This window comes from Lytechinus pictus, chromosome 3 (assembly GCF_037042905.1).
Source record: "Lytechinus pictus isolate F3 Inbred chromosome 3, Lp3.0, whole genome shotgun sequence".
In the NCBI taxonomy this organism is placed as follows: Eukaryota; Metazoa; Echinodermata; class Echinoidea; order Temnopleuroida; family Toxopneustidae; genus Lytechinus; species Lytechinus pictus.
This window is the reverse complement of record NC_087247.1, coordinates 61,787,924-61,801,234: the sequence shown is the minus strand read 5'-3', so window position 1 is coordinate 61,801,234 and position 13,311 is coordinate 61,787,924. Positions and strand designations below refer to the sequence as shown.

At 34.5% G+C, this 13,311-nt stretch overlaps 1 protein-coding gene across 1 annotated transcript; it reads right to left on the bottom strand.

Moving 5' to 3' along the window:
- Nucleotides 1–2,159: 2,159 nt before the first annotated feature.
- Nucleotides 2,160–13,022, bottom strand: LOC129256849 (DAZ-associated protein 2-like). The gene is made up of 4 exons (XM_054895042.2): nucleotides 12,660–13,022; nucleotides 11,538–11,758; nucleotides 10,492–10,608; nucleotides 2,160–6,012 (listed from the first exon to the last, which is right to left on the bottom strand). The coding sequence occupies exons 1-4, from the start codon at nucleotides 12,679–12,681 to the stop codon at nucleotides 5,884–5,886; spliced, it is 489 nt and encodes a 162-aa protein (XP_054751017.1). The 5' UTR covers nucleotides 12,682–13,022; the 3' UTR covers nucleotides 2,160–5,883.
- Nucleotides 13,023–13,311: the final 289 nt, after the last annotated feature.

The following is a 13,311-nucleotide window of genomic DNA, read 5'->3' as shown; positions in this document are numbered from 1 at the left end:
GTATCCCTGAACATCTTGTGCAAGTTTCATGTCACATGATCTAGGTCAAAGGTCATTTAGGGTCAACAAACTTTGATAATGTTGGGGGTATTGGTGGAATTATATCATTAAAGTTTACAGATCTAGTTTATGAAACTTGGGACATAAGATTAACCATGTATCCCTGAATAGCTTGTGCTTGTTTCTGATCACATGACCAAAATCAAAGGTCATTTAGGGTCAATGAACTTTGGTCATGTTTGGGGTATTTGTTGAATTTGCATCATAACTTAGAAAGTCTATGGATCTACATATGTAGTTCATGAAACATAGACATAAGGGTAATCAAGTATGAATGATTGTTTTGCACATGTCAAAGGTCATGTTGGGTCAATGGACATAGTATTCTTTTGTGAATAATTATTTAATAGCTGTTTTCAAAGTCAGCACTGCTGCGATATCGAATCGCGTAATGCAGGCGAGACTGCCAGAGGCGTTCCACTTGTTACCATTATGTGTACATGTATTCTTTGTATTTATGTAAATTATTGTATTCATTCCTTTTTATATATCAATCTATTTAATCATAACAATTTTTTGCAGAATAAACACCATCAAGTACTGAACACATTCATGTAAAGGATCAAATTATTCCACCTCCTTGTTGCACTATCTGTTGTTCCCCCGGGGGGGCCACTTACATTGACGAGTGGATACCATGCGCGACCAAAAAAACACGTAAAAAGGATGTCTTTTTCAAGATAAGGCACGTTACGTACGTAACGTGATAAGGGTGTCAAAAACACAAAAATAATGAAAAAAGGGTATCTATTTCTTTAGGAAAGCTACGTGTTTAGGGTCAAATTTTATGGGGATGATAAAACAAAATTAAAATGTGTTATAAAGGATGTCCCCAACACTACGTGTTCAGATTCCGATTTGTGCGAGGTGTGGAAGGTGGGGCCGTACTAAACCAAATGGTGTAGAGGTAAAACCGACGACCGACGGACCCGTGACATAACAATAAAATATCGCTGTAATTGTTTAGGGGTTCATTTCAGGGAATACTTGCCAAGAGTATCGTTTTGTTGCCAATACTTGTTAAGGGTAGGGTTTCAGACGCCAATACTTGTTAAGGGGTGCATTTTCAGAATATGGAAAATATGTGTTTAGGGTGCTTTTCGAGACCCCATGGTCGCGCATAGTATCCACTCGTCAATGGAAGTGGCCCCCCCGGGGTTGTTCCTCCATTCATACATGTAAACTTGCAGAAGTTTACCTGTATTAATGTTTGCTCTTATCTTAAGTTCTCTGTGGTTACTAGTATCTTTCTCCCCAACCCTCCCATCTGTCTCTCTTTATTTCTTATGCACTCGGCCATTTAAAGTTCATATCAAAATGAATTTTGACAAAAAACTGAAACTGAAGTATCAAATTGACCACCTTGAATATAAAGGTACATATAAAAGATACATTTCACTCAGACTCTGTTCTAGTTTTCAATGTACCTGGTATTTCTGAAATTAGTGCAGTATGTCATGGTAAATGTTGACCAATATTAGGACAAATTGACTACCCCCTTTCCATGCGTGCTATTTGACAGTGATTGATATGGATTGGTACAGTTTTCCAGGGGGAATTTCATTATTTATTTGTGTGTGAATTAACAAGTTTTGTCCAAAGTCCAAAAGTATTAAAGTATTTTGCATCTGTTTGTTCATTATGTTGAAGAGGGAAGATTAACAACATTATCTCACATTTTTCTTTTGCCTCACAATTAACTATCTAGAAATAAGAAAACATTGATGAGGCTTGCGGTTCATCATATGATTAGTCATGAAAGAACTGTTTAGGATGGTGGAATAAAGATAAGTGGATGTGAAAGAGATTGACTAGGAGCAGAAGAGTCTTGGTGGTAATGAGATGAGATGAAGAGTCTCAAAGAGAATAGTCTCACACACATACACCCCCATCTCTCCCTCACACACACCACCATCACCCCCCCCTCCCCCTCTCATTGCATTTATCTGGTAATCTTGACTGATTTCATCCCCGCCCCCTCTCTCTCCCTCTCCAATGTCCTTCTTCCTCTCTCTCCCTCCCCCCTCTTATTCCCTATCGTGTCTATCTTGCAAAATAGATACATCTTATTACAAAATATGAGATGATACATGGTGACATAATGTATAAAAATCATTTAATATCAATCACAAGGTTTACTACAACACGATAACAAGTTGGCATGATTACTCTCTCTTTTTGTTAATAGTATACACGTAGCACCCTGTAGACCAGCCATATGTAATGGAATCTGTTGGTGTAATAAAATTCTTGTGAGACATTAGAATTACTTTGTTTTAGCATGGTTGTTGTGCCTTTAGCAGGGATTTTGTATGTAATAAATCTATTCAAATAACCCAGATAAAATTTAAAGAACCAGGTGTAAGAAAAGCTCCTTTGAAATTATGATTATCAGTATCATGAACATAAAATCGCTTTTTAATTTAATTTCCAATGTTAACATATTTCTGAATGCATGTTCGTTAAATGCAGAATAGATCTATAAGTGTGAAGATAAAATACGTGACACTTAGTTTTTTTATCAACTGTAGGCCTACACTTTAAGTAAGACATACATTACACAGCAATCATCAAATCTGTTCTTTTAAAAAGAAGGCATTGATATGGATGTTGCATCAATTCAATCAATGATTAAGTGATTTTGTATGATTCCCCAGTGTACCCGCAAATATCTTGAGTTAAAATAAAACATCATTCACCTCATACCTGCTTACCTAACTATCAAGTACTTTAATGATTCTCAATCCTTACTTCCATCCGATATATGTGACCTCCTTAAGAAAATAAGGTTCATACTGAGTGTTCAAATACATGACCTAGAGTTAGACTGTTGGCACTGATCTACTATTAATCATTGACTAACTTATATAATCACTTCATGACAAGTATGATAATCTCACTGCAAGCTAGACAAAATAGATCATACATATTTTAATATACAAGCAGAAAATAAGTAATTACTTTAAAGTAGACAGTGAGGACTTATATTAGATCACTCTGTGCTCATCTAGAGAAAACATGAGCACAATTGTCAATCAGTCACTGATACAGATATGGGTAAATGAAAGGTTGAACAAATAAATTTCAAATGCATAATTACTTTTCTAAGCCTTGCATAATCTTATTTACATTGCCACGTGTAATATCCTGTAATAATGAAAAAAAAACTCATAAGAACATAACTATTTTTTTTTTTAAAGACCACAAGTTTGCAAATTATCTGCAGAAATTTTGCAATTATCTGCAAGGGTTTTGCAATCAGTTTACTTTGAAAGTATCCAGATGTGGAAAGTTTGTAAGGGTTCACGGTTTCTGGAAATTCAATTTCCTGTAATTTGATAACATGCCAAACCACATGTCAAATAACAGGAGCTGTCTGTCAATGAACACCATAGGAGCATGTAATCAGGATTTATCATCAAATTATTTAGTATCTGGTGATCATTTTAATCATCAATAGACTTTAAAATGTAGCACTCTTTACATTAATATCTGACTACTTACATGTATTTACTTTGAAATCTTATAATTATTAGAGAATATTTATACATTTACATAGACTGGTGTTAAAACAAAGAGAACATGATTACAATAAGAGTACGAAAAAATAGCATACGGTTAATATATTTATCAACTGATTTCTAACAAGACTTTTACTACAAAATTACGGTATATCCAGTGTTATTGTTTAATTGTTCAAAGATTACATGTATACCGAGGAAAGATTCTTCAATATGATAGATTGTTTGATTCAAAATTAGTTTTTAAGAAAAGAAAAGAAAGATACTATAGACAGTCATATAAACAGGAATGTACATACATGTAGATATACTGGAATAGAATACAAAAAGTACAATAAAATGCAGGCCTATAATGATAACTGCAAAAGATAAATGCTCTTTGTAATAAACCTAAAACTTTTTTTTCAAGTATTTAATCACATATACATAGTCTACATAGATACCATATGATAAAAATAGAAATAAAAATGAAGAAATAATAATGAAGAAACAATCATAGTACTATGATAAGACATTAAAATCTGCAAATCAAGAGTTGTCTTCTATTGAAAATATCAGTTAATGACAAAAAAGGCTGTATTGCTTTGTCATATATGAAGGTACTATCAAATTTGACCTGTAGCTGTGTAGGTACACACAAGTCAATATGCTGAGGTGCAATATCATTAATAGTGCATCCTGTTGTTTCTTAAATGACAATTTACTTTAATTACAATCACTGACCATGTAGCAAATCTATAATGCAGAGGCGCGATGTAATTCCTATTGTTTGAAATCTTAATTGACAATTTATATTGACGACACACTTGATGACAAATATAAATGCCATAATTTCCAAAAGCACTGCTACGCATTAGGGCAGCACAATACTAATAATATTAAACTTGATGGCATTGAAGAGTCCATGATGGCAATATTGCCATTTATGATATTGTAAACAAGACTTTAATGTGTTTCAGACAAGAAATCTGCCTGAATAGTAACCCTAGTCATTATCTAGAGGGTCCCAGGTAAAACAAGATCATAAAAATACCACATCTCCATATTCAGTTCTCATGTGAGTCTTAGTAGTAGAAAACAGGCAGTAGGTGAACTATATCAATTGGCAATGATATATTGCCGTACATGTATCTCGGTCAAATATCCATCGTTAACCTACTAGTTCCTGAGCTTGTACCAATATAAATGTACACACTACCCTGAGCACATCAATTGGCACAAAGCCTTTTCTACATCAGTGCACTTCCAATTTAGTGGTGTTTACATTGAATTTGAAGGACCAAAGTACAAGTTAATATCTATTCTGTACAGAAAACATATATGGTACATGGTCAGTATACATGCACTCTGGAAATACAAAAGCAGATACGTGTATGTACATGTATGAATGAATACTTGTACATAAATGTAATTGTATAGTGTACATGTCTATCAAAATTGTCAAAGGAAACTTAAGTATTATAAGAGATAGACAAATGGAACATGTATGTTTTCATTGAATTTATTTGTGTTGTACCATGGAGCTACATGATACATGTATGTATTTTTGTTGATATCAATTCTACAATCAAGACATACCCACTTTGAAATGCAGATTTTTCTCTTTAATCACATAGGCCTATTAGTGGACACATGTACATAAGCAAAGCATCTCACAAATAGTGTTATAAGGCAAATAGACATAATAGAGATTTATTTTACATCCATCATATTTACACAGGTGAAGCACAAAAACATAGCCTTGTCTTACAAAAGCTCTATAACAACAAATAATTTAGCTAATTCCTTTTTCAATATTTTTCCCCAAAAAGGTTAATCTGTCAATGGATAAAAATTAAAATTTAAACTTCTTATTATACAGTAGTTCACAACATCTAGTCCCTGAAAAGAATTCCTTGCACACAGCATGATGGTACTGGGAAATCCATAATGTGCGAATCCTATGAGGAATATGGTCAACTCCCGGATTGGGAGTGACCAATTCGGATTAATGTCTTGCAAAGGCCTTCAAAAGGACAATATTGTGCTTTAGCGGGGTTTGATCCTGGACCTTATGGTTGATAGTCCAGGGATACTTCCATAACAAAAGTGGCACTAAAAATCCTTCTTACATTTAAAATGTACTTCCAGAAAGTTTGTAAGAAAAGGCTTGAAAATTAAATAAAAATCACAGAGACGTACCATCTTCAGATATAAGTTTATTCATGATATAAAATATACATGTACATCAGTTATATATTTATGTGCCGTTTTAAGCTTAGATACTCCACCATCCTGTATTAGGTCAGGTGATCATAGGGATTTACCACAATGTATAGCCTCCATCTGATCCTCCAGTAACCCAGTTAGATGGTCTCTGTCCCATGACAACATTTTGCCCTGTGCTGGCAGCCATCTGAGCTGCATTGGGGGCACAACCTGGTGGAGGTGGCTACAAAAAGAACAAAAACGGAATCAAGATGGTTAAATAATATAATTGATCATGTACCTGATTGCTCGAAATGGAGTAAAAGGTATATTATTGCTATATTATTACTACCATCATCATCATCATCTACATCAATAATTACCTCATTAATGTGTCTCAAGAAAAAAATGTGAAAGTTTGATCACTTTGGGATGTACATGTATAAATAGCTTTGAAAATACATGCATGAATGAATGTGGTTTAAGTTCTAATAGTGTCCCATCATCTTTAAATTATTTAGGATACATGTTGACAAGTAACTACTCTCTTTCTCATGCAGACATATCACCCTTCTGCCTCAATTATTCATAAAATAATGTCAATGTAAAATGATTAGCATTTTCTAATTGAACTTTCCATTTGTACTATAGTATCCTACAAGTGTATTAAAACTGATCTTGTAAATGTGTCACTACTCAACAGAAAAAATTACTGGTACTGTATGTACTTGTAAATGTAATACAGTGAAAGTCTATAACTTATGGTATTCAAGAGCAGAACTGCATTTGCATGCAATGCCAAAATAATAATTTTTCATGAACCAATCCAACTTTTAAACTAACTGAATCAGTTAGGAACTTTAATGTTGGACTGAATATGGTACTGGTATCATAAAAGTACTATCAATATCTACTAAACAGTATCCATACTTCTACATGTACACTATATGATGTTGGTCCAAATCAGATCTACATCATACAATTATCTAGATCAGTATATAGTCCAAAATAAAAAGGAACCATAATTCCAGACATATTACAACCTACAAACAAATGAAAGCTCTCTTTGAAGTGAAATATCTTGTTTGGTTTGAATACATGTACTTTACCATTTACACGTGTAGATTACAAAAAATAAAAACTGAGGGCTGTCAAAAACACTTTGTGCAAAAGCTCATGAGCTATTAAAGGGATGGTCCGGGATTAAAATATGCATATCTATATAAATAGAGTAAAATTCACAGAGTAAAATTCAAAAAATTTCATCAAAATCGGATAACAAATAATGAATTTATTGAATTTCAAAGTTTATCAATATTTTGTGAAAACAGTTATATGCACATCATCATGAATATTCATTAGGTATAATGATGATGTCACATCCCCACTTTCCTTTTTCTGATGTTATTACATGAAATAATAAATGTTTCACTTTTTCATACATGGGTAAATGATGTGTCTCCATTATGCTGAAATAAGTTGCGGCAATAAATAACTAATGCACTTAATCAATTGTCAATCCAATTGATTAAGTTCTTGGAAGAAAATTTTTTAATAAACCTAATTGCATATAAAATACAAAAGAACAAGTGGGGATACAACATCGTCAGCCCACCTAATGAATTTTCATAAAGACATGCCTAGACCTGTTTCACAGGAATAATGCAAATCTTTAAAATTCAATAACTTCGTTACTTGTTATCCAATTTTGATCAAATTTTCAGCATTTTGCTTTGTGATTTTTACTCTCTTTATTGAGATATAAATATCTCCAGCCTGGACCATCCCTTTAACCCTGTCATTACTCTCATTTAGACTCTTTAGAGATACAAATAAAGAAATTGAACAAAGAACATACTGAACAAAATACTAATACAAATGAGTCATGATCTCTTTCTGAAGTGTGGTCACTGTATCCTAGCAAATCATAACCTGATCCTGCCAATCATGTGCAACTTGATTTTTACATTCAAAATAAATATTTTCTTGGCCATTTATGATTTACCATTTTGATCTACAAGTAAATGTATACTGACCTCAAATTAAAAAAAAGGGTGGGGGGAAACACTTTAACATACATGTATATGTACAATGTTGTGAATAAGTGACTTGCATACTATAATGCTAAAAATGATTTACAATTAAATTGTACCTTTTTCTGGTACATGTATGCTATGTTATAAGGACCAAAAAAGCTGACTACCTGTTCATACACTATTTATAATCCCTCCTAATCAATCCTAGAGAAATGCACTATTTGGTGGAACTTTGGAAAATGGTCTGCTTTAATTCATCTTTTAAATTCAATTATTAGTCAAATAATTAGCTTAGTATAAATAAAGCAGTTCACAGTCCATAATCAACTTTTCTCAAATAACCTTTGCGATTTTTCATTAGGATGAGCACTAACATTTTCAAATGAAGATGTTGCATTATAACTTTTCCCAGCAAAGCATTTAAATTCTAAGATCGAAAGGCATATTGTATAGACCAGGTGACTAGAATAGTTCATCAGGGATAAAGTTTGGAAATTTGGAAAGATTGGAAAGTTTTTTTTTCACATGTGACTATTGTTACTGTCAAATACCAGTGATTATGAAGACTTTTTACTCTTCAGCTTGGATGTGATGAAAGAATATTTTAAAAGGGATACATGAATAATTAATTATCAAATCAAAAATGCCTATCTCAAATGACCTTTTACTGCTCATGCGCAATTTTACAACCATGAACAGGTGTAGCCTATAGAAGCAATTATAAGATAAATGTATTATTTCAAGCATCGCGATTGGCCAATACGCGTCACATGACATCCAACTTTTTTGGTGCACTGCACGGCAGTGCAAAAAGGTGTGCTACGAAAATTGATATTGCACGCTCAAACAGTGGAAGTCCAACAAAAGTGTATTATAAAATAGGTGTATTATTTCAAGCATCGCGATTGGCCAATACGCATCACATGACATCCAACTTTTTTGGTGCATTGCACGGCAGTGCAAAAGGTGTGCAACGAAAATTGACATTGCACGCTCAAGCAGAACAGTGCGGAAGAAGTCCTGGGAGAAGTCCAACAAAAGTGTACTGTAACTTTTTAAGAATTCGTTTCTGTGTTGCTATTTTATAAAACAAATAATGCACTTGCTCTGTCATGTGTAAAAGTAAATGCAGAGAAAGCTCGATTTCTTCAGATGGTGCACACTGGGCACTCGCCGCAAGCAGCTCGTGCACAGTGCGGCACCTACCGGTATCTAAAGAAACCTCGCGTGCTCTGCATTTCCACTAACGCACTCGGCTGCATGCATTATTTGTATATTATACAACTCCCAAGAATGTTCTGTAATCTGATTGGTCCAAATCGGATCACATGCTATTCAGCGAATTGCACTATTGCATCCAAAACGCACTATCCTGCACTCTGACGTCATACCAAAAGTACTATCCTGCACTCTGACGTCAGAGTGCAGGATAGGGTGAGGTCTGGAATTATCTGAATTATCTAGAATTTAGATAAAATATAGCATTTGGGGAAACTCAGTAACATGGGGGGGTTGTATAAAACAAACAATGCACGCATTCTTGTGCATAGAGGACCTAAATAATGAACTCTGTGCTTGACTCGCCAAATGGATATACCGCACTCGGTCCTGCGGACCTCGGTGCGGTATATCCATTGGCCCTTCTCGCACATCGTTCATTATTTGGTCCTGCATGCACGCGCTTACGTGCATTATTTGTATAACATTCACACCAGATATTGCAATTCACACATTTTATAGGTAAAAGAAAGTAGCAAACAATTATTTCATAAGAAAGTCTTTTAAAATCAAGGCTAATTGCCACCATATTGTTACAGATCTAGATCTGGTACATTGAAATAAACTTATCTTTGTGAATCATGAAATCTTAGCTGAAAACCGTTGCTTGGATAAATATCCAACATTTTATGGAATTCCATGCTTATTTTCTATTTTCTCGGCAATTACACACTTTTTCACAGAGCCATTTGGCACATATTTTTTATTCATATACTATACAAACACATGGGTGGCCATTTTATTGGAGTCTGCTAAAACTCATTTTGAGAGCGTTATTGGGGAATTTATTTTTGAATGTGTTCAAAGTTGAATTTCTCTGGTACAAAGAGAATTACCTGATACTAACGAATACAACAACAGTTTTAACACAATAAACTACCCCCCCCCAAAAAAAAAAAACAGTGAAAATATTGCCTCCTAATTAATGCTGAGTGAAACTGACTGGGCCATAGGCCTACATGTAGGTGCAATTTCTAGCAGACCGGTGGAAAGATGAAATACATGAAAAGTACATAAATTAATTTTGATATCGACTTAATAATTTCCTTAAGGTTTCATAAGATATATAATCAACCAAGTGGGCCAGGGAGGGGGGGGGGGCACTTCCATTGACGAGTGGATACCATGCGTGACCATGGGATTTAGAAAAGCACCCTAAACAAGTATTTTCCATGTTCTGAAAATGCACCCCTTAACAGGTATTGGAAACAAAACGGTATCCTTGACAAGTATTCCCTTAACAATATCTTAACTCTAAAAGGACTGGGCTATTTGAGAAGTATTTGAGGACAATGGAAGTGCTTTCCCCCCCCCCCCCCCGGTCAAGTGGGACTACATAAATATTATATAGAAGCAAATAGCAACAACAAACAAGAAATAAGAAAACAGGACAAATCAAAACAACTCACTGGAATTGAAGGAGGATTTCTTGAGTTGAATCTTGCACCAGCATCATATCCACCATTGACAACTACTGCCTGTGCTTGAGCGGGGGGTTGGTACACAGGGGCTTGTGGGTAACCAGCCTGTAATTAATAAATGTGAATACATCAATATTTTAATCTCTCCACTAGTGTGCTTTCTTGCATAACAACGAGTCTGTGTGATAGGCTATTCTAATAATCCAATATCTGGAATCATTATAAATAAAATACTTGTTGGAAGCCCTTTCTATTTAAAGGTTCTTCCATACTTAAATCAGCTGCTTTCATGAAGAAATAGTAAATCTGCAATCTAATCATTATCGTGATGAAAATGTAAGTGGTTTTATTAAAAATAAAATAAATTGGAGTGCTTAGATCTATCATGTAAGTAGAACTCACCCTTTTCCTTCTTCATCATAATTACAATCTTTCTAAGTTAGATACATAAATTCTTATTTCAGTTTGTATTTATGATGTTTCCGCAGTTGTCACTGTTTTTCCAACTTATACATTTGCCCGTCTATCCTACGTGTACATGTACATGTATGACCAATCTTTCATTCGTTGAAATTTTCAGTAAAATTACCTTAAACGTTATAACTACATGTAATGAATAAAAAACAGGCCTGCATACTTTCTTGATATTTACAAGCACATGCATTTGTTCAATAAATTAACTCGGAAATACAGGCCTAATTCTGGGAAAATGTGAGTTGGCATAAAATGCATGTAACATTACATGCCATTAATCAAAGAAAACGATTTTAGCAGTTGAACACATCCAGACATAAAAAATACATTACAATACACTTCCTTATATACTACAAATCACATAATTTTCTTTTGAACATTCTCATTTTGTGGCTCACATTGAATATTTTGTAATTTTTTTTGGCCTTTCATTTAACAAACATACTTTGGAAATATACTACAAATATCATTTCAGTCATAGTGTGCTATGACAGAAATGGGTGCATACATGTATTAAAGTGTGACATCTAAAGAAAGTATAATTGGTTATCACAACTTACTTGAGATGCTGGGGGAGGTGAGGCTGTGGCAGAATACGGGGGTGGGGCTCCAGCGTATCCAGCCCCTGGAGGTGGGGCAGAGTATGCCTGAGGCTGTTGAGATGGAACTACCTGTGAGTTGTATGCTGGTTGGCCAGGATAAGCACCTGATGTAGGATAAGCTGCTTGCTGTGTGGGGTATGCAGCCTGCTGGGTGGGGTAAGGCTTCTTACCATCTTTTTCTGAAATACAAGCAACAAGAAATAGTCACTATCCATTATTACCAATCACATACTTCCATGAAATTTACAATTTATCAATACTAGCCTAGATGTCAAGCACTAACAAATTTGCACTTGATACTGAAAATAATAATTTACTAGAATTTTAATTCGTCATGAGGACGAATTAGGTGATCTGTCTGTGATTCTCATGATCATGATCACGATCTTATTTTTTATCATGATCACCATGTTAATGCAAATCAATATGATCATCATGATAATAAGCAGATTAATGGAATAACATGTTGAATACTGTAAAAGATTGGGAATGAGAAGGTTGTGTAAAAAGTCTTGCAATTCGTGTTCGCCATTTTGGATTCGGCAGTGAATTAATAATACGTGTGGAGAACTGGGAACCGGCTTGCCGCCAAGGTGATCCTTTTGCAGCAAATGTAAACAAAGAAAATTGGTCTCCCAAACTGGAGACTGTCTCTGAAATTGGATACCCAAATTCTTTAAAACTAAAAGACAAGTCTCTGATGAAAGTGATATTGACTTGGTCTTGCCCTTGGATCTCTCTCATGGGAGACAGACAGTCTCCCATTTTGGCCTTGCACCTACTCTACTACTGTCTGAAGTTCTGTCCTGATTCACATGGCATATGATTCATTGAAATTGCCACTGTTGTGACTCTGATTTCATTCCTCATTCAGTTGTCAGACGAGATGTTCGGAAATAATCTTGCCTGTGTATTTAAAGGCGATTACGCCCATATGAAATATGTATACCCATAGCACAGAAACCTGAATTTCACCGATATCCTTGCGTGGATAAGAAATCGCACGTGCTTACAGACTCTGGCTCTTTCAATTTGATTTTCTACACATATCGAAATGGAATTGAATGCCCATTTACTTACCCTTCTTCTTTCCAAAAGGCATTATCGAACTATATTATCTATATACACGTAATATAATGGAAAGTTGCAAAAGCTCGGTATAAACTTAACGACGTCAACAGAGGATGTCTCTGCGCTATTTTACTTAGTTCTGTCACTGTTTGGTATTATACCTCACTACTGTCTGTTTACGTAAAATTGGTGCGGTAATGTAGTCTTGAAATGTACCTGCATTAGTTTAAAAAACTAATTATATCTTTAAATATATTTTTACTCTAGATAGTGTTTTTCACGAAAATTACAGTTTCTTTCTTTTTGTTTCATTCATACGATTCTCTTGGATTCAATTATCGACTTTCATTAATTTATCCGTCGTATTTCAATAACATTTTTGAAAAGCGCTTAAAACTAAGACTAAGCCTCTCCCAATGACCACATCGTCTAAATTTGGGACGGGGTTCATCCAACGAATTGTTAACGTGTATTATATTTCTGTGGGTTCATCGAGCCAGTGACGTCATATCCACGTGAAATAGAAACTATTCATTTTTAAAGGAGAATGAAACTCTTGGAGCAAGTTAGCTTTTGTGAAAGCAGAAAAATCAAAGAATAAGATCAACAAAAGTTTGAGTAAAATAGGACTAGCAATAGAAGAGTTATGAGCATTTGAATG